General features: G+C 43.2%; 1 protein-coding gene across 1 annotated transcript in view; it reads left to right on the top strand.

The window, feature by feature from the left end:
* The window catches only part of CMTM8 (CKLF like MARVEL transmembrane domain containing 8), an 80941-nt gene that overhangs the window by 45702 nt on the left and 12874 nt on the right, over positions 1–22365 (top strand). The window contains exon 2 of the mRNA XM_089691342.1: positions 14891–15064. Within this exon, the coding sequence (XP_089547468.1) occupies positions 14891–15064 (174 nt within the window). The remainder of the gene's footprint in view (positions 1–14890; positions 15065–22365) is intronic.

Below are 22365 nucleotides of genomic sequence, written 5' to 3'. Positions count from 1 at the left end.
ACATTGCTTGACTGGAGCCTTAAGAGAGACATCTACACAGGTTGGAAATCGCAGAAACCGGGTGACTGGCAATCAGTGAGGTTAGACAGAGTTGAGACAATGGGGTTAATTTATTGAATGCAAGGAGGCTGTTCACTTTACAAGGGAATATTTCCCAGAGATAAGTGAATATGTGAAATTTCAATGTGCAAAGAATATCCAATCCCGTGTAAGGGGAGAAAGGGTTTTTTGATTGGATGATGGTAGTCAGCAGAATTTCATCTAATTCAATAAGCTTTGGAGAAAATTCCCTTGTAAAGTTAAGTCTATTTGCCTTTTTAGTAAATTACCCCCAATTTCTCCGTGCAAAGCGGATGCTCACTAGAACAATGTTAGAACACAAGCAAACTAAGCCACTTATAGAATAGATGGTAATATCATACACAAGGGTTCTGGTACAAAACTAATAGATGAACTTTACAAACAGGTTTTTATTCAATGAGAGCCTGTTACTTCATTTCTCTAAGTGGTTGGACTCTTCCCTTACAGAGGGATCTGGACTACTTTTTTTACCGGAGGTTTGAAGTAGCCTTTCAAAAAGGGGGACAAAAAAGACGCAATGACGTGTGGCAATGTGAACATGGATCCATAGCACTGAATACTGGGCATCTATTCTTATAGTTACAGTTCTGTCCTCCTATATAACAAAGTACTTGTATGATTTTTTCCATATTGCCAAGTGCTTTCAAACCCTAGTTGGGAGACAAACCTGCCCCTCTTCTCTCCTGGCCCCCTCCTGCCAACAACCAAATTGGCCATCTCCTTCAAAAGCAGAAGTGCAGCTTACTATATGTACTTTGTCCCAAGTTGATGTAGACTCTATGTAGTCACACCTCTTTAACCTATGCCCAATATTCAGTGCAATGAGAAATGTGCCCACGTTTTGCCGTTACTCATGCCAAATTTTCTTGTTCACAGGCAAGAGGGCCAACTTTAGAATTTTTCACACAGGCCTGCTGCTTTTTTTTTTTTTTTTTTTTTTCGTAAAGCCCCTGATCAGGAGTATGTAATATATAGTGCAGCTTACATTACGCAATAAATACCTTTTTATTAGTTATGATCTAGCACAACTGTTCAAAACAATTTTTAGCTCCAAAATTAAAGTCCGTAAATCTTGTAGTGCCTCCAACACTGATGCACATATCATTCAGGCCAGCACCCCCCCCCCCCCATATTCTACTTTTTCTACTATAAAGATAATCTGTGCTCTGCATGCAATCGCTTCCCATGAACAGTATATGCTCGCCTGAGTATTTGACCCCAATCTTAGTCAAAGTCAAGGTCAAATGTGCTTTTGCCCCCTCATGGGCTATGTACCAGATGATTTCTTGATTATTTTTCATCTTCTCCACTCTCCTCCCAAATGCATTCACTCATGCAAAACAAATTGAGACCAATAGTGCTCTCTGTACATTTTAAACCAACATTTAAAACCATTTAATAACTTTAACGAAAACACTCACAAAGTGCACACACATTGCCATGTACAGCATTTTACATATTCTAGGCAGGTTCCCTCTCACCAGAGTCTGCTGACCTCAATGTGGCCGCAGTAGGACGTCCACCCCTATACACCCAATCCACAGGCTTCCTCAGTCAGACACTACAAGATTGATGGACTTTATTTTGGAGCTATGTGTTTGAACCTTTTTGAAACTTTTTTATTTTTTTTTTATTCATGTTTGTGTTTTTATGTCATAAGTTTTTAAGGTATTTTTAAAGGGTGGAGTGAAATCACTTAAGGTGTATAAATAAATCAAAATTTGCTGCTTCAACACCGTTAAGTAAGGGTGACTGTGCTGATTTAACTGTTTCTGCGCTGCCCTATAGCAAAAATACAGGGTGGCACGGGTACGCAAACTCACGTGTATGTGTGTGTATACATGATTTTGCATTTCTGGGTAGGGGGTGTGTGCCCTACCTGCGCCGCCATTTGTTGCCTTGGCTGTCAATCACTGGATCCTGGCCAGTGATTACTCGCCGGCACCCGGTGATCGCTGAGCATTTGTTGGAGCAACAGCACAACAGATTGCTCTGCCTGATCCTTAAAAATAAGTAAAGCCCCCTTTCTGTCCTCAGGCCTCTGCTGCAGAACTGATCGGGCCCGGGGAACTTTTATGTACCGGTAATTGCTGGTATCTGTGGCTGGTGGGAGTACTGTGCAAGCACAATAAGGCATTTAAAGGCCCTTCTCTGTGTAGGGTAGAGGGGGGGGGGGGTCGGGGCCCTGTCAGGCAGCTGTATGGAGCCCCACAATTTTCTAATGGCGCAGGCTTGCACATAGCATAGAGTATTACATTAGTATTATTACTCTCCTCTGCATTTTAGGGTTCTCTGAAATGGATAATGAGCCAAGATTATTCACCATTCCTTGCCATGGCAGTCTACTTTAATATAACCACCACTTTAAAATGAAACAGTAGGACAATATGTTATGTGAGTGTAATCACCCTTCCAGTTCTATTGACTTCAAATAATATAGTAAACCGCATCATTGATTTTAAATACACATAAATTGCATTCCAAATAATTGACAATAACCTTATAATTGGGTTTGGGAACATGCGATAAGGCTGTGATTGTAAGTACTAATGTAAATTAGTGATTTTCCAGTAATTAGGTTTTTTTTATTTCAGTTAATAATTCTACTTGCAAGAAAGAGAACAGTGGTAAAATGATAGTATATTCCCATAGCGTTCCCCTGGGTAAGCCGATAGTTTTATTGTATATAATTATATTATGACTTGTTAACGGTCTTCCAGGTGCAGGCATCATCAGAGTGAGTGGCTATCATAGGAATTTGCTGTTGACAACTACAGTATGTGTCTGCTCATTGTCTTAGCTCTGCTCTCCTCTCACTGCTGTGCCCATTCTGCCTCCCTCTACTTGTGGGTGGGGCTTAAGGTGCCATAAAGGGGAACTCCAGAAACTTTTGTCTCTAAGGACCAACTAGCAGGTGGAGGCTGTGATCATGAGAAAACTGCACTAAGGCAGCACTCCAACTTGGAAGTGAGCACATGTCATGGGTGCAGCACTTTTGAGGGGATACCGCGAAGCCTGTATTCTGCTCTTCAGCCTAGCTTTGATGCCACCTCACTTCCAATGACATACTTGAGACTTTTTTGATTTGCATGAAACATAAGGTTGCTGAGGCTCTCTACTTCGAGGATCCTCTCTCGTAATCCTTCTCCCTAACATACAAGCTAGATACATAGGGGCTCCGTGCAGCAGTTCCAGTCCCGGATATGGGGCACCTGGCAACCCCCTTCCTATCAGAGTGCACCGTCATCCCTGCCAAGTCACACCGTACACTCACCAGCTGGCAGCTTTAGCATCAAACCCTCCACTGGTTACTCATGGCAGCGGCAATTAGGTCTTTTAGACCATTCTCCGATATCAGCCCTATTCTTGTATACACCTTGCATGCAACCCCTTTATAAGACTCTGTAACTCAAAGGTCTCTGGTCTGGAGGTAACATTTCTTTTTTTTTTTTTTTTTTTTTTTTGAGAAAAAAGCATTCCCCTCTAGGTGATCTGTGTACATTGCAGGGATTTTAACAAACTTTTTTTTTTGTTGCAGCTTCCAACCTTTTCTTCTTCTGAAGAAATAGCTGTTTGTTTCTGTGTCCAAAAAAAGTGCATGGGAATGATTTCATAATTATCAGTCAGCTGCTGCACTTACAGGAAACATGGCTGGATCTAGGGGGGTGCTGGGGTGGGCTATGCCCACCAGATTTTAGTTGTGCCCCCAAAGCCAACCCTAACCTGCTATTATGCTGCCCTAAATTGACACAATACCACCCTAATCTGATACTTTACCACCCTAGTTTGACATTCTACTGTCCTAGCCTTGACACTATACTGATCTCGGTTATGCATTGTGTGGGGAGGATGCGCTCTGCGGCCTGTGCCCAGGCTGTGGGCAGTGCAGCGATGGGAGGAGCTGTGCTCCTGTCCTCTGCCTTTACAGTAGTGACCCCTGTCCTCTGCCCTGCTGATTTCCCATCCTCTGCCCCCCTGACATTTTTTACTGCACCCCCACATTGGACAGGCTAGATCTAGCTCTGACAGGAAAGTGGCATGGTCTGCATCCCATTTAGATGTGATTTGTTTGTTGCAGGGGCTGCAAAAATATCTGGCTTAGTACAAACGTCTGGAAAAATCAGTAAGCCAATTGCACGAGCAAGAAAATTACATTTCTGGGAGGCATTCTGTACACTGTATACAGAACCCCTCCAGATTTCCATATTGCATTTTACAGAAATTTACAGTGCTGCAGATTGAAAAGGAAGAGTAATTTTGTAATAACGATCAATTAACAAAAATAGAATGTAACCTGATGCACCCAGTGCTGTGCCTCCATCCCTTAATATATCCATACAACCAATTTATTTGTCCTGCTTTAAATGAGGCACAACACACGACCAACAAATAACTAGTTTCCAACGTTCGTTTTAATAAATGAATAATCTTCTCATTGCAAACAAAAAGAGGTTAAAATGGTAACAAGCTGGTTTGTAATAAATCCATAATAATGCAATTCATACATAATTGGATGTACTATTAACCGTATACAATCCATATGTCAATACATACGGCAATTACATTAAAACTACATGGCTCCATGAGGATACTGAGAGGCAACACTTTGACGTACAGCTCTTGCTTTATGTAATTACTTTTGTGTGCTTTCATGATTGCCCCCCACTTAGAATTTGCTTATACCTTGTCCCCTTGGGTTCTTGCAGAGTCGCACTTCCACGGCTCCCACGTGAGACTCCCCTGGCGATCACCATTTGGAAACGCTGTCATATGTATTTTTAGCTGGTTTACATTCTGCATGCATACTTCTGAAGAAGTGAACAAAGAGACACGAAACGTGTTGAGTTTTTGGATGCAATTTTAATGTAATTATGTATTGACATCTGGATTGTATACGGTTAATAGAATATCCAATTATGTATGAAATGCATTAATATGGATTCATTACAAATCCGCTTATAATTGTATCCTCTTTGTATGCAATATATATTAGATAATGTGTATTAAAATTAATGTTAGAAACTCGTTGGTCGTGTGTTGTGCCTTAATGTCCCAGGACAAATAAATTGGTTGTATGATTAACTATCAATATCACACTGTGAATAACACACCGTGTGTGTGTGTGTGTGTGTGTATATGTATGTGTGTATATGTGTGTGTGTGTGTGTGTGTGTGTGTATATGTGTGTGTGTGTGTGTGTGTATATATATATGTGTGTGTGTGTGTGTGTGTGTATATGTGTGTGTGTGTGTGTGTGTGTATATATATATATATATATATATATATATATATATATATATATATATATATATATATATATATATATATATAGTGTATATTTTTGTTTTTGCTATTTTTTTTTCTTCTACGAAAGTATTGAGTTGATATTCAGTCTCTTTACACTACTCTAAGATATGAGTTGAGCAGCCTGTGTTTTTTTTTTTTTTTTTTTTTTCCCCCATACATACACTTTTGTGCTGCTTTTACACTGCTATGACCTTTTGTGTGCCCATTTTGCTACCCATACGATTATGCTCCATTTTCACTGTTATTAACCACTTGCCTACCAGGCACTTATACCCCCTTCCTTACCAGGCCAATTTTCAGCTTTCAGCGCTGCCGCACTTTGACAATTGCGCGGTCATGCAACATTGTACCCATATGAAATTTTGATCATTTTTTTCTCACAAATAGAGCTTTCTTTTGGTGGTATTTAATCGCCACTGGGCACTTTACTTTTTGCGCTATAAATTAAAAAATGTGCAAAAAATTTAAAAAAAAAAAAAAAGTTTATTTGTTTCTTTTATAAAATTTTTCAAACAGGTATTTTTTCTCCTTCACTGATTTGCGTTGATGAGGCGGCACTGATGGGCACTGATAGGCGGCACTGATGGGCACTGATAGGCGGCACTGATGGGCACTGATAGGCAGCGCTAAAGGGCACTGATAGGCAGTACTAATGAGGTGGCACGGATAGGCGGCACTGATAGACAGCACTAATTAGGGGTCACGGATAGGCGGCACTGATATGCAGCACTGATAGGCGGCACTGATAGGTGACACTGATGATGGGTACTGATAGACGGCACTGACTGGCATCACTTCTGGGCACTGACTGGCGGCACTGACTGGCACAACCCCTGGGCACTGACTGGTGGCACTGACTGGCAGCACTGGTGGGTGGCACTGGTGGGTGGCACTGGTGGACAGCACTGGTGGGTGGGCACAGGTGGGTGGCACTGGTGGGCACAGGTGGGTGGCACTGGTGGGCACAGGTGGGTGGGCACAGGTGGGTGGCACTGCTGGGCACATGTATGTGGCACTGCTGGGCACAGGTGGGGGCACTGTAGAGTGGCACAGGTGGGGGCACTGCTGGGCACAGGTGGGGGCACTGCTGGGAATGGGTGGGCGGGGCTAGTGGGCGCACAGCTGATCGGAACTTGCGGGGGTCACTGCTGGGCACCGATCATCAGGGCACTGATCATCAGTGCCCTGATGATCGGTGCCGATCCCCGCTCTGACAACTGCCGGTTCTCGGCAGTACTTTCCTCACGATCTGACAGCGTGAGGAAAGTGCAGCCGAGAACCGGCACTTGCATTTTCCTGTGATCAGCGTGTCATTGGACACCGCTGATCACGTGGCAAAAGGCCGGTGGGATCGGCCTTTCACCACATCTCGTGATCAGCTGTGTCCGTAGGACACAGCGATCACGGAGATCGCCGGGTGCGCGCCCCCTGGGGCGCGCAGGAGAGCGCGTTCTGGGAGGACGTCATATGACGTCCACTCAGAACTGGCCGGCCGCGGTGAAGCCGTCATTCGGCTATGCGCGGTCGGCAAGTGGTTAATCACTCCAACTTTGTTTCTACTCTCTAGAACCTATCCACCTCTGTCTCTCTACAATGTTTTCTGCATGGCAGTGTTGCACGATATTCACCTTTTCTGATTCCTACTCTACAGCATGCAACTGACAGCGTCTGGTTCACTGCAATTCGTACTCGCCTTATGCCCAACCTGTAGCACTTGTGCCCATGTGGCACTTTAGTATAAAATGGACCTCGGACCTCAGCATCTTGTAGTGGGAAAATTGATTAGGGTAATAGCATTGATCTCTACTAGCCTCATGTAACATGTTCCGAGTTTCATAATGACTTCTGCAGCATATTCCCAGCCAAAAAAACTTGCATGTCCACACTTTGACCATCATTTCCTTTATTAGGTCTGCAGCTTCTGACACTCCTCAAGCAATTACATACAGTATCTCACAGAAGTGAGTCCACCCCTCACATTTTTTGTAAATATTTTATTATATTTTTTTCAAGTGACAAGAAATTGCACTTTGCTACAATGTAAAGTAGTGAGTGTAGAGCTTGTATAACTTGTATAATTTGCTGTTCCCTCAAAATAACTCAACACACAGCCATTAATGTTCAAACCACTGGCAACAGAAGTGAGTACACCCCTAAGTGAAAATGTGGTCATTTTCCCTCCCAGGTGTCACGTGACTCATTAGTGTTACAAGGTCCCAGGTGTGAATGGAGAACAGGTGTGTTAAATTTGGTGTTATCGCTCACTCTCTCATACTGGTCACTGGAGGTTCAACATGGCACCTCATGGCAAAGAACACTCTGAGGAGCTGAAAAAAAGAATTGTTGCTCTACATAAAGATGGCCTAGGCTATAAGAAGATTGCCAAGACCCTGAAACTTGAGCTGAAGTACGGTGGTCAAGACCATACAGCAGTTTAACAGGACAGGTTCCACTCAGAACAGGCCTCTTCATGGTCGACCAAAGAAGTTGAGTGCATGTGCTCCACGTCATATCCAGAGGTTGTCTTTGGGAAATAGACGTATGAGTGCTGCCAGCATTGCTGCAAAGGTTGAAGGGGTGGGGGGGTCAACCTGTCGGTGCTCAGACCATACATCGCACACTGCATCAAATTGGTCTACATGGCTGTCGTCCCAGAAGGAAGCCTCTTCTAAATATGCACAAGAAAGCCCGCAAACAGTTTGCTGAAGACAAGCAGACTAAGGACATGGATTAGATGGTGTCAAGCATGTGTCGCAACAACCAGGTGAGGGGTACAAAGACAAGTGTCTTGCCTACAGTCAAGCATGGTGGTGGAAGTGTCATGGTCTGGGGCTGCATGAGTGCTGCTGGCACTGGGGAGCTACAGTTCATTGAGGGAACCATGAATGCAACATGTATTGTGACATACTGAAGCAGGGCAGTATTCCAACATAATGACCCCCAAACACACCTCCAAGACGACCACTGACTTGCTAAAGAAGTTGAGGGTAAAGGTGATGGACTGGCCAAGCATGTTTCCAGACATAAACCCTATTGAGCATCTGTGGGGCATCTTCAAACGGAAGGTGGAGGAGCGCAAGGTCTCTAACATCCACCAGCTCTGAAATGTCATGGAGGAGTGGAAGAGTTTTTTTTTTTTTTTTTTTTTTAGTGGCAACCTGTGAAGCTCTGGTGAACTCCATGTCCAAAAGGGTTAAGGCAGTGCTGGTAAACACACAAAATATTGACACTTTGGTCCCAATTTGGACATTTTCACTTATGGGTGTACTCACTTTTGTTGCCAGCGGTTTAGACATTAATGGCTGTGTGTTGAGTTATTTTGAGGGGACAGCAAATTTACACTGTTATATAAGCTGTACACTCACTAATTTACATTGTAGAAAAGTGTAATTTCTTTAGTGTTGTCATATGAAAAGCTATAATATAATATTTACAAAAATGTGAGGGGTGTACTCACTTCTGTGAGATACTGTATATTGAACACTATGTGGTCCCTGATGATGTCAGGAGCTGCATTTGAGGTCCCCTTTAGCTCATGTGTTGACAACCACTGTTTGTAGATTCTAAGCAAGTTCATTTTGATCTTTTGTCTTGGATAGAAGGTCACTAAAGGGAACATAAGAGGTTTTTATAGCAAGAAATTGGTCATTTTTTAATTCAAAATAGTAACATTGTTTTGATAATGCTGATGTGCCCTATTCATGAAGTATCAAATTTAAAGTTTATTCCACTTCTTCTGGTACTCCTAGTGTATATCTTTCTAGGTTTACACTTACAGCCAAATTGTTGTGTATATAATGCTGACCTAATTGACTGTTGGCAACCTTGACACCCAGTGATTTGCCAGCACGGTTGATGCCACTTACTGCCATAGTAGTAAGCAAGCCCCAGCTTAAGTATATTGCCAAGCCTTTTTTTTTTTTTTTTTTCAGGTTGAAAGGCGGTGAAAATAAGCAGTTATTATTATTATTATACAGTATTTATATAGCGCCAGAAAGGTTTGCTTAGCACTGTACATTATAGTGGGGGACAGAACATGAGACAATACAGTAACAAAACAATACATGAGGGGTTCGAGGGCCCTGCTCTTTCGAGCTTACAATCTAGGAGGGAGGGGAAAGTGGTACAGGAGGAATTGGCTGTGGGGGATGGAGTGGTAGGAGGAGTGGAGGAGATCAGCTGTTAGGTGATGGTGGGGTAGGCTTCCCTGAAGAGATGGGTTTTCGGGGTGCGCCTAAAGGTGAGGAGGGTAGGTGACAGTCTGATGGATTGGGGTAGTGAGTTCCAGAGGATGGGGGAAGTCCTGGAGAAGTCCTGCGGGCGTGGGAGGTGGAGACCAGGGAGCTAGAAAGTAGGAGGTCTTGTGAGGAGAAGATTACGGGTTGGGTGGTATTTGGGTATCAGGTCGGTGAGGTAGTTTGGGGCAGCGTTGTGAATGGCTTTGTATGTCTGTGTTAGTAGTTTGAATTTAATGCGTTGGGCAATCGGGAGCCAGTGAAGGGAATGACAGAGGGGGTGGCAGAAGAGGAGCGGTTGGTAAGGTGGATGAGTCTGGCCGCTGAGTTCCGGATCGACTGAAGCGGGGATAGTCTGTAATGAGGTAGGCCGGTGAGAAGGGAGTTGCAGTAGTCCAGGCGTGAAATAATGGAGTGAGCGAGTTGTTTAGTAGTGTCTGGGGTTAGTAACGTACATATTTTGGAGATGTTGCGGAGGTGGAGTCTGCATGAGTTTGCCAGCTATTGGACAGTTGAGCTTTGTTTTACTACTTCCCCTTCCCTCCCCCACTCCTTTTGCTGCAAAGGCAGCCAGACAGCTGTGAACACAAGCTGCATGGCAAAAATTATCCCCACTGTACTGCCACCAAATGCAACACATGAAAGTGAACTGTGAGCCATTGTAGCTTAGTATTTCCATTCAAACAATCCATTCAGCTGTCAAAAAGGGGGGGTTCAGGAAGTGTCGTCTGCATCCCCTCCTTCCTAATTTTTTTTTTTTTTTTTTTTCTTTTTCAAAAAGATAGATGCACATCTTTTAGCAGGTTAATAAAATGTGCATTTTTATTTATTTATTTTCCTGGAGCCTGTAAAGCATTACATCCGTGATCAGCAGATGGCGAGTGTAGTGCCAGACCCCAGCAGACTCTGAGGATAGTGGTCTGCCCATACCTTCTATACGAGCAGGCAGTTATTGAAGAGCAGGAAGAATCCATGAACTAAGAGTGCTCATCGATGTCCTTGTAGTTCATTGAGATCTACAATCCATCTGCTGCAGCAAATGAGGATAGTTGTAGTTCATGAATTCACAGAACTCTGTAAATGGATGATGCGGATGTGTGGGCGGAGCCCCTCATGGTTGTGCTGTTTTTAAATTGTGACAGCAAGTGAGAGAAGATGATCTTCCTGCTGTCACAGAGAAGGGGGAATCTGGGGTGGAGGCAGCAGCTGGAACATGTTACATCCTAAATATGGGTGGAACATGTAAGATGTTCCAAAGGTGAACTTGGCTTTTAATGCCTGTCACTTGCCCCCTTGCCACTAGTTTTCACAAATAACTGCAAATGTGAAGAAATACTTCAAGGGAATTTCCCTCACACTGGAAAAATATTCTCTCGCTTTCTCTTGAGTTCACAGGACAGGAAGTGAAATCTTCCTAATGAGACACAGATGGCAAAAAAGCTAACAGTTTAACCCTTTCCTACTCTGTCCAATCTCTAACAGACTGCCTTGTCATGTTTCACATGACTGTTATATGCCTTTAAGTGTTCTTTGTATTTTCTCTGCTCCTCCCTTTCCTTTTGGTTTAGTTCTTGCTGTATAGATAGCCGACCCCTTTTCCCAGTAATGCATTTCAGCTTCAAACCTCATGTCATGAAGCAGATCACATTATGATCTTTTGACCTGTCCGATGTTCATTGTAAGATTCTCTGTTTATGGAATAAACTTCACAAGATCTACAAGGTGTCATCTGATCGAGTCACTGCCTGTGTTATTCAACTAAGATTGGAGTTATCGCTATCTCATCACAACTGTAAGTTATAGAGATCACTCTTTCAATGCTTAGATTGGAGAGACAGAATATGCCTACTTCTCTACTTGGATGTGTACTGAAGAGCCTAAGTTTAGGGCAGGAAGGTTAATAAAGGGAAAGGAGAGGCACTAAAAGCGGCACGTGATGCATGTGCTGTGCCGAATGGAAGCAATAGTTAACTGGTGGACATCACTGCTGCCAAATGTGAGGGTAACAGTGCTGAGGTTTGATAATGACAGGCCTACAGGGTATTACATTATGCTGTATAGGAATATGGTCTTCATTGATTTCCAGCTTTTCCACTACCATTTAGCACTCCTTTTTCTCTTCTAACCAAAACACATCCTGCTTACCAAAAGGTGTGACCATGGCATCCACACAGATTTCATTACCACAGTATGCAGCAATGCAGATCAAGAAAAGCACTATAAAGGTTAACATTTTAACAATCACATTTCTAACAGTGTGTGTTCCAGCTGACCCTGCCTAGCTCAACAAAGAAATATTTGTGGTCTAAAAATTGTCAGCTGAATAGTGACTGCAGCCAATCCGCTACAAACACTGTTTGGGGTTTCTGACAGCCATAGACACCAGTAGTCAGAAGACAATAGCTGGCAGAGGATATTCATGTTTAGCATGGATGGGGGGAGTTGAGTAAATGTGTATGGCCAGCTTTAGTCATAAACTTCGATCAGCTCAGGAGTTGCAGCAGGTTGTTTTCCATGTTCTCTACACTGGGTAGGATAGAACTCCTGTGGCTCTCTAGGCCACTAGAGTGGAGAGAGCATATTCCTCCCTCAAGCAGCTATCCTGGACCCTGCTCTGCTTGACAGGAGTGACACTGCAGTCACCCCACCAATCAATAGAAAACTGGAGAACTGAGCCTGGTAGGGAGTCAAAAATGTAAGACAATCTGTAGCCAAGATCCGACACATTTCCAGGTATGGTAATCAAGCACTGCAGATGTGCCCATGCCCTTGCACAGACATATTTACTGCAATCTCTACAGGGGACACCCAAAGGACACTACCTCCTGGGAAAGAAGAAAAGAATAAAAACTCCAGAACAGAATGTTGCGTGACTGCAGATTTAGGTAACTATGGGGCATTTAGGTTGTGTGTTTTTGTTTTGTGGCAACTATTAGAGGTCGCTGTGGGAAGCGTTGAGTGTGTTTGGGGGAACAGCCTGGAGCTTTAAATTCAAGGAGCAGGTTCTCTGACAATGAGCCAAATGGCTAACGGTGGAAAATTATCAGCTGGTGTTTCTCCCTTCTGATTACTGCTGGAGCAGGCCTGCAGTATTCCCTGGAAGTGATTATGTAAGTACCTTTTTTTTTAATCTGTGACATTGAGAAGAGAAGTTGTTTAACTAAACTGCTGTTGTCGTACCGTTTTGATGCCTGGGCAGAAATTTTGGCTTTCTCTGAACACATTCCCACAGTAGAAAAGTGGTTTTGCAAATTTGCATTTCAATTTAGCTGGGAAGGATATCATAGCTGCAGATCTTTGTGTTCTTTTTATTATTTTTTTATGTTGTGCAGTTGCTAAAATGATCTTGGTGCACCCTCTAGTGTTACAAATAAAAACCAACTAGACTACATTGAATTTGATGTGTTCTAACAGAATATAATGGTATAATAGAATGTTTTATGCTTCAGTATCTACTGCAGCACTGTACAAGGTGAGGATACCAAAACCATACCAGATATGTTTCATACCAGATACCAATTTGTAGAGCTTGCAATCCTACTTTTTAGTTGACAATTTCTGGCCTTCAGAGACATTTAAACCTATGTAAACCATGACAAATTGAAACCACAAAAATGAAGGCAAAAGTGTGATTCCAGAGTCTTGGCATATATATTGATGGAAGCTATATAAATAAAGATATAAATCCCTAGAGATTGTCAGTAAACATGACAACATATTTTATATTCTTGGGTACGCTTTACTCTGCCATGATGCCACATGTGTAAAGCAAATATATGTAACATGGTACAATTAACAGAAATTTGGGGGCTGACATTTCTGATCAGTCCTCTGAAAATGTTTTTCTCAAGTTGTAATGCTGTTCATCTAGAAAAGGAAGCATTAGTGGTCTGTCTTCCTTTCCATCCAAAGAAAAGTGCAACTGAAGGCAGAATGAACTATCACACTGCTGATATACCATACTGAAGAACCTTCACAGTGCCATGGAAGTTCATTGAGCGCTACAAGCTGACAGCCACAAAGGCTGTCGGGACTTGTAGTCTTCCCATTCACAGAACCTTAGCTGTCACATTGGTGGATTGGGGGGGAGCAGAGGCCAGTATAATTGTAACATGTTACACCCTGATTATGGGTGTAACATGTTACAAAATTGGGGAACTTCTCCTTTAAAAAAGAGTGCACACAGAATCTGGCGCAGTTGTGCATAGTAATCAATCAGGTTCTAACTTCAGCTTGTTTGATTAAGCTTTGACAATAAAACCTAGAATCTGATTGGTTACTATGCACAGCTGCACCAGATTCTGTGTGCACCAGTTTTAGTAAATCTACCCCAATGTATGGAACTAATAAAACCTGTAAATGCATCTTGTAGTACTGTATAAAAAAAACAAGACAATGTAAACAACCTTTGCTTGGATTTGCCTTTTATTCTAACGTTTTTCTATGTAAAGCGCATTGTAAAAACCGTGAAAAAAAAACAGATTATACAAAAAAAACTAAAGTGTATGGGCAGCACAGTGGTTAAGTGGTTAGCTCTTATGCCTAGCATGACATGGGTGGTCTGTTTGAATTCCAAACCACAGCACTGCCTGCATGGAGTTTGCATTTTCTCCCTGTGCCTGCGTGGGTTTTCTCTGGCACTCCAGTTTCCTCCCACATGCCAAAGACAAGCTGGTAGGTTCAATTGTGTGTGTGTGTGTGTGTGTGTGTGTGTGTCTTAGAGTGTAAGCTCCTTGTGGGCAGGGACAGCTGGTAATGTACAATATATGTAAAGTGCTGCATACAATTGATGGAGCTCTGAGTACCTGTAATAAATAAATACGTGTACATATAGCTTATTATTTATTTATTTTTTTCCCCCCTGGGACACAACAGCAAGTGCAAACATATCCATCTCGGACAGTTGTCAGCAGAACATTTTGTCCCCATTTGAAGATTTCCCTCACCTCTTGCTCATGACATTGACATAAAATTTTGATCATCCATCACTTTGTTTTGGAAGCCAGTCTCCCCAGCAGGTAGACAGTTTAATCTTTGCCTACTCTATCCAAAACTTTAAAAATGGTTTGCCTTTTTACAAACCCTTCAACTGCAAGGACATTGGAGGCTACCACCACTATTACTCGTTAGTGTTTTCTCAATAAAAATCCAGTTTAATGTCCTCATAGTCTGCTTATCTGAATGCAGGTGTTTACTTTTTCTGTACTTATGTTCTGTCCTATTCCATTCTAATAGGTACTTTTTTGTTATTTTTCTTTTGTTCTCAGGTGTTTGGTTTGCTGGTCTGGGCGCTGATCGCTGGTTCCGAGTACTTCCTTTTTCCTGCCTTTGGCTGGGTGATGTTCGTAGCAGTGTTTTACTGGGTCCTCACTGTGTTCCTTTTAATTATATACATCACCAGAGCATATACCAGAATCCCCAAGGTCCCTTGGACATTAGTAGTAAGTGGATTTTTGCTTAGCTTCTTTAATATTTACTCAAAACTTTCTGTAATCTTCTAAATAGAAATGCCTTCAGGAGGACACAGAATACATTTCACTTTTTCATTTTAATTACAGGTATTTGTATAGTACTGGAAATGTATGCAGCACTTTTACAGGCTGTACATTCACATTTTGTCTCTGCTGTCAAAGAGCTTACAATCTTAATGTCCCTAGCTCACATGTATATATTCACACACATACTGGGGCCAAATAGGAGAGGAGCCAGTTAATTTTACCAGTATGTCTCTGACATTTGGGAGGAAACTGAAGTACCTAAAAGAAATCAAGCTTTAAGCACAGGTGGAACATTAATCCATATTCATTTGTAACATTAAAGTAACCTGATGGGATATAAATAATGGCACCGCCTGTGCTGGCTTGTTTTAAAAAGGTTGGGCCCATCATTATTTATTATTATTACAGGTACTCGCATAGCTCCGTCAATTTACTCAGCGCTGTGTGTGAGATAGATAGATATAGATATATATATTACATTCATATCAGTCCCTAACCCTTTAAGGGGTGTACAATCTAAGGTCCCTAAGTTATATTCATACATACACAGACTGGATCCAATTAACATACCAGAATGTCTTTGGAGTGTGGGAGGAAACCCCACGCAGGCACAGGGAGAACATGCAAACTCCAGGTAGGTGTCATGGTTGGGATTTGAACCAATGACCCTAGTACTGCCAGGCGGAAGTGCTAACCATATACCCACTGTGCTGCCCACATGCTCAACCTTTCTTCACTGCTAGGCAAGTTGGTGACCTAGAACAAGAATGTACACCTAAGGAGTGTCTGGCCATTCTAAGCTTGTAGGGATGTATGTTTCTATTCATGCACATAGTGTAGGGAGACACATCTCTAGCCTCTGCACGCAAGGGTGGCTAAGTAGAATGCTGCAAGAGAAAGGAGTCACAGGAATTCTGGGGCAGCAGCTATGGCACCAGGGTTGGACTGGGCCCCCTGGGCCTCTTGAATGCTCCATAAAAAGGCTGCACCGTGGGGAGGCATCACTGAGATGTGAGAGGAAACCGTTGCACGGCAGTAGCTCTCCACTACTAAACTGATCCAGCTGACTTGCTGCTCAAGCGTTTCCCCAATTTATCTTTCTACAGAGCTGTTGTGTCTTCTTCTGCTTAAGTGTGTGTTTGTATTTTTTTTTTTTTTTTACACACACACACTGTATTGCCAAAAGTATTGGGACACCCCTCCAAATCATTGGATTCAGGTGTTCCAATCACCTCCATTTCCACAGGTGTATAAAATCAAGCACCTAGGCTTGCACTGCTTCTACAAACATTTGTGAAAGAATGGGTTGCTCTCAGGAGCTCAGTGAATTCAAGTGTGGTACCATGATAGGTTGCCACCTGTCCATCCGTGAAATTTCCTTGCTACGAAGTATTCCATGGTCAACTGTTAGTGGTATTATAGCAAAGTGGAAGCAACTGGAAACAGCAACTCAGCAACGAAGTGGTAGGCCACGTAAAATGACAGAGCGGGGTCAGAGCATAGTGCAGTGCGCAGAAGTCACCAACTGTCTGGAGGTCTTTAGCTATTGACTCTGCAAACTTCATGTGGCCTTCAGAGTTTGGTGGAGGGGGGAATATGGTGTGAGGTTTTTTTTTCTTTTTTAGGGGTTGGGCTTGGCCCCTTAGTTCCAGTGAAGGGAACTCTTAAGGCATCAGCATATCAAGACATTTTGGACAATTTCATGCTCCCAACTTTGTGGGAACAGTTTGGGGATGGCCCCTTCCTGTTGCAACATGACTGCGTACCAGTGCACAAAGCAAGGTCCATAAAGACCTGGATGAGTGAGTTTGGGGTGGTGGAACTTGACTGGCCTGCCCCCAACCTGATAGAACACCGTTGGGATGAATTAGAGCGGAGACTGCGAGCCATGCCTTTTCGTCCAACATCAGTGCCTGACCTCACAAGTGCGCTTCTGGAGGATTGGCCAAACATTCCCATAGACACACTCCTATACCTTGTGGACAGCCTTCCCAGGAGAGTTGAAGCTGTTATAGCTGCAAAGGGTGGGCCAACTTAATATTGAACCCTATGGACACACACACATGTGTTTTTGAGCTTTGGGGTGCACACCCTAATGCAATAGGCTATGCACGCCTTGTGAAGAGAAGTAAAAAGCCCCCACCGGTGTCCTACCGAGTGCTGGATGAGGACCGAGCACAGGCCATCTCCCCGGCATGGATGGTGTATGCCATGTCCAAGCAGAAGCTGGCTCCGTGCCCCAAAGTTGTCTCTCTTCCCCCGGCCAGCCCTGACCAAGCCACCCTGGCTTTCCCCTGCAGCCACTGGCTGCCCCCTGCCAGCCAGTTCAGGAGCCAGGAGTTGGTGCAGCAGGCGCTGTCCAACCTGACCCGCCCAGTGAGCAGAGAGTGCCTGGAACAAAGCTTCAGCCTGGGATGGGGGTCAGAAGGAGGCAAGGAATAGGGAGAGCGGGAGGGGGGGCCAAGTCGCTGCACCAGGGGCCTCTGGGCTGTAATTGCCCCCTGAGCCAAAAGTTGCCAGTCAGCCCCTGTATGGCAACAGCTTAAAGAGGAACAGTTAAGAATTAAAAGATAGGCTGCATACTTAGTGATTAAATCAGCAGCTGAGTATGCCAAAAAAAACAAACAAAATAACCTGAAGCTGTAATAGCACTTTAAGGCCTTATTCACATGAGCGTACCGATTGTACACACATGCAATGGGGTTGTCTTCACCTGCATGGGATGCACAGGTTTTCATGCAGGCAGCCTGTTAAAATTAACTATAGGTGGCTGGCTGCACAGATCTAAATGCACATCCTGGTGTGCACATCCGAATCCTGGATCAGATTGCAATCTATCTGCATCCTAATCCATGCATCAGACCTGCACAGATGCACACTTCTGCACGTTGAGATCCATGCAGCCACCTGCTAGTCCATTGATTTGAACAGGCTGTCAAAACATTAAAATATGTAGATTTTATTTAATGATTGTTCTGTGCTAATTATTACCACTCCCTAATTAGGAAGCCCTAAAGTTCAATGCTATGGTAATCACCGACTCACCTTTAACATATTAAGGTGGGGTCCTCAAGAAACCCAACACACACTAACCAACAATAGAGGGTATAGAATTCCCTCAGAGAACAGTAGTTTGAAAGAGAACCAACAGCGGTGTAATAAAACCAATAACTTTTATTAATCACAAAAATTAGTAATAGACCTATTGGGTCAAAGGATCCTCCATTCACATCAATAAAATGGATAACGTTATCACTTTAAAATGGCCCAGGCCTCACTTACTCTGAATATAGCATAATACTACTACCTTACATCTTAAATGAGCATAATTCAGGGGTCAATAGACCAGAGTCTTGCATAGTGGACTAGCCACTCTGACCAGCAAGTCCAGATCCAAGACTCTAGAGAATAAACTCTCCAACCGGGACAAGGTCCACCATGGGTGGATGGCACTCCTAAAAGAACAAAAAATTGCAGCAGAATAACTCGCTGAGTTTGCCCAATATATACCACCAGATTGGCAATTTACATCCCATAAGGAATGGCAGTCACAAAAATTGTTAGTATTAACCACATTAGTATAATATCTCACAGTTGGGTACTGTATTGAATTGGCAATTTACATCCCATGAGGAATGGCATCCACAAAAATTAATATTCACTACATTGGCATAATATCTCGCAGTTGAGTACTGCATGATAGGTGACTTAATGGTCTGTTAATTCAATAAATCCACTTCATCTGATCGCAAGTGAATAGAGAAAATTTAAAGCATCCAGCTTCAATAGACATCAATAGGTAACCATGTCAATATTGTATGATGAAACAATGAGGGCTAATGCCCCTTTAACCTGGTCACAGGTATAGGTGATTTGATTATCTCCAAATCACTGTGTTGACATAAGTGACATTGATTTCTCACTTGAAATGGAGGCTAATAGCCTTGTAATGATGAAAGTAGAAGATTTATAACTCCAAGGTGATGAGACCAGTTCAGTCCCAGGTGTATAGATCTCATGGGTATTCAATTGAGATAAAGGCTTAAACAGCCTAATATTAAATGGTTGAAGGGCAGGTGATCAAGTATAATTGACTCAGTCCAGTTTGATCACCAGTGCAACAAAAATAGTGTCCAAAGTCAATATCGACCATTTATGGAGTCACTATGGGGTTTATTTACTAAAGCTGGAGAGTCCAAAATCAGACTCCCTTCTGCATAGAAACCAATCAGCTTCCAGGTTTCATTGCTAAAGCTTCATTGAACAGGCTGAGGTTAGAAGCTGATTGGTTTCTATGCAGAACGGAGTCTGGATTTGGACTCTCCAGCTTTAGTAAATAAACCCCTATATGTCAAAGTGAAAAATCTGACCGTGTATGGAGAAGTACTCGATAAATTGCTGATACAGCCACTGAAAAAATTGTGCCCATAGGCTCTCACCACTCTATTGTTGGTTAGTGTCTGCACAGAACATCTGAGCATCCAACACAGGAGAAGACCCTTTGCACAGGTGCACAGATTCGCCCATGTGAACAAGGCCTAAAGATGTCAGGCTGAGTGGATGCACTGCTACTTTGGTGTATGCTTTCAAGAGAAACTGTTACAAATGTGTTATTGTAGCAGTCTGAATATGCAATCCTAATTATAATTGTGTAGGATTCCTATAGTAATTCATCCCCCCTATAGTAATTCATCCCCCCTATAGTAATTCATCCCCCCTATAGTAATTCATCCCCCATATAGTAATTCATCCCCCATAGTAATACATCCCCCATATAGTAATTCATCCCCCCCATAGTAATTCATCCCCCCTATAGTAATTCATCCCCCCTATAGTAATTCATCCCCCATATTAATTCATCCCTTATATAGTAGTAGTAAGTAAGTAGCAAGTAGTAAGCCAAGTCCCCCCTGTGTCAATTCACTTACCTTTGCTCCGCGCGTTCCTCTCGCCGTATTCCCGCGCCGTTCCGGTCTTCAGGGCAGACTGTGAGAGGAGCCTAGCTCCTCTCACGTTCGTCACGCTGCCCCGCCTACACACATCCTGACAGCCAATCACTGGCTATCAGGATGTGAGTGGCAGCGAGACTGGCCAATCATTGCATTTGAGCGCGCTGCCCTGGCTGGTTTTTTTTTTTTTTTTTTTTTTTTGGATCACGCTGCAGAGTCCCTGCCGCCCGAGAGGAGGGAGGGGAGCAGGCGCCCGGCACACAAGGGCCGCATTAAAGCGTGTAAAGAGCCGCATGTGGCTCGCGAGCCGCGGCTTGCCGACCACTGGGCTAAGCGATGTTGCGTGACCACCTGCAGCCAATGATGGACAAGCGGGGCATGTCATTACGAATCATATGAGTCGGGTGTGGGGCTTCACCTCCGCCGAACCCACGAGACTGACTCGCCGAACCCCTGGGGTTCGATCGAACCCAGGTTAAGAACCACTGCCCTATGAAATATTTACATTTTAATAATTTCTTTAACCACTTGCCTAACGGGCACTTTTACCCCTTCATGCCCAGGTCAATTTTCAGCTTTCAGCTCTTTCGCACTTTTAATGACAATTGCGCGGTTATGCAACACTGTACCCATATGAAATTCTTTTTTTTGTTTTTTCACACAAATAGCTTTCTTTTGGTGGTATTTAATCGCCACTGGGTGTTTTTTTTATTTTTTATTTTTTTGCTTTATAACCGAAAAGCAGAAAAATTAAAAAAAGTTTTTCTCATACAATTTTGCAAACCGCTAATTTTTCTCCTTCACCGATGTGCGCTGATGAGGCTGCACTGAGTTGGCACTGATAGGCTGCACTAATGAGGTGGGCATTGATGAGGAGGCACTGATATGCAGCAATGATGGGCACTGATGGGTGGCACTGCTGAGCCACACTGCAAGATACTGATCATCCGTGCCCTGATAATCAGTGCCGATCTGCTCTGTGACAGCTGCCGCTTATCCGCAGTACTTTCCTCACGCTGTGACAGGAAAGTGATGCCGATAACTAACTGGCAACTGTATTTACTCAATCTACTGTGTCATTGGACGCAGCTGATCACATGGTAAAATCCCGCTATGATTTGGTCTTTTACCCCATCATATCATCACCTGTGTCTGTAGGACCCGGCGATTACAGAGATCACTGGGTGCGCACCGCTGGAGGCACGCAGGAGGGTATGTTCTGAGAGGACGTCATATGACGTCCTCCCAGAACTAGACAACCGCGCTGCCTCAGAAATCTTGAGTAACGGCAGATGATTCATGCAGCATCTGCTCTTGGCTCAGTCATGCAAGCAGAGTGGTGTGCTTACCTGAGAACTCTGAAAGGAAAAAATGCCTGCGAAGACTCCTGGGATGTATGACATCATTTTGGCCTAGGCCTGTAACCAGGAAACAACTGAAGAAATTATAAAAAGTACCTGAAATAAATAAATCATTTTTTTTTATAGCGCTGTCCATTTATGCAGCAATATATATATATATATATATATATATATATATATATATATATATACAGTCATGGCCGAAATTGTTGGCACCCTTGATATTTCTCCAGGAAATCATGTATTTCTCACGAAACGTATTGCATTAACACATGTTTTGCTATACACATGTTTATTCCCTTTGTGTGTATTGGGACAAAACAAAAAAAGGGAGGAAAGAAAGCAAATTCGACATAATGTCACACAAACCTCCAAAAATGGGCTGGACAAAAGTATTGGCACCCTTTCACAACTGCGGATAAATAAGAATGTTACAAGCATGTGATGCTCCTGTAAACTCACCTGGGGCAAGTAACAGGTGTGGGCAATATAGAAATCACACCTGAAAGCAGATAAAAAGGAGAGACGTTCACTTAACCTTTGCATTGTGTGTCTGTCTGTGCCACACTAAGCATGGACAACAGAAAGAGGAGACGAGAACTGTCTGAGGACCTGAGAACCAAAATTGTGGCAAAATATCAACAATCTCAAGGTTACAAGTCCATCTCCAGAGAACTAGATTTGCCTTTGTCCACAGTGCGCAACATTATCAAGAAGTTTGCAACCCATGGCACTGTAGCTAATCTCCCTGGTCGTGGACGGATGAGGAAAATTGATGAAAGATTGCAACGCAGAATAGTCCGGATGGTGGATAAGCAGCCCCAAACATGTTCCAAAGACATTCAAGCTGTCCTGCAGGCTCAGGGAGCATCAGTGTCAGCGCGAACTATCCGTCGACATTTAAATGAAATGAAACGCTATGGCAGGAGACCCA

The sequence above is a fragment of the Staurois parvus genome, unplaced genomic scaffold (genome assembly GCF_062004578.1).
Source record: "Staurois parvus isolate SC_StPar_1 unplaced genomic scaffold, SC_StPar_1.0 ptg000021l, whole genome shotgun sequence".
NCBI classification, from domain to species: Eukaryota; Metazoa; Chordata; class Amphibia; order Anura; family Ranidae; genus Staurois; species Staurois parvus.
The sequence above is the reverse complement of the archived record's forward strand: the minus strand, read 5'-3'. Positions and strand labels throughout refer to the sequence as shown.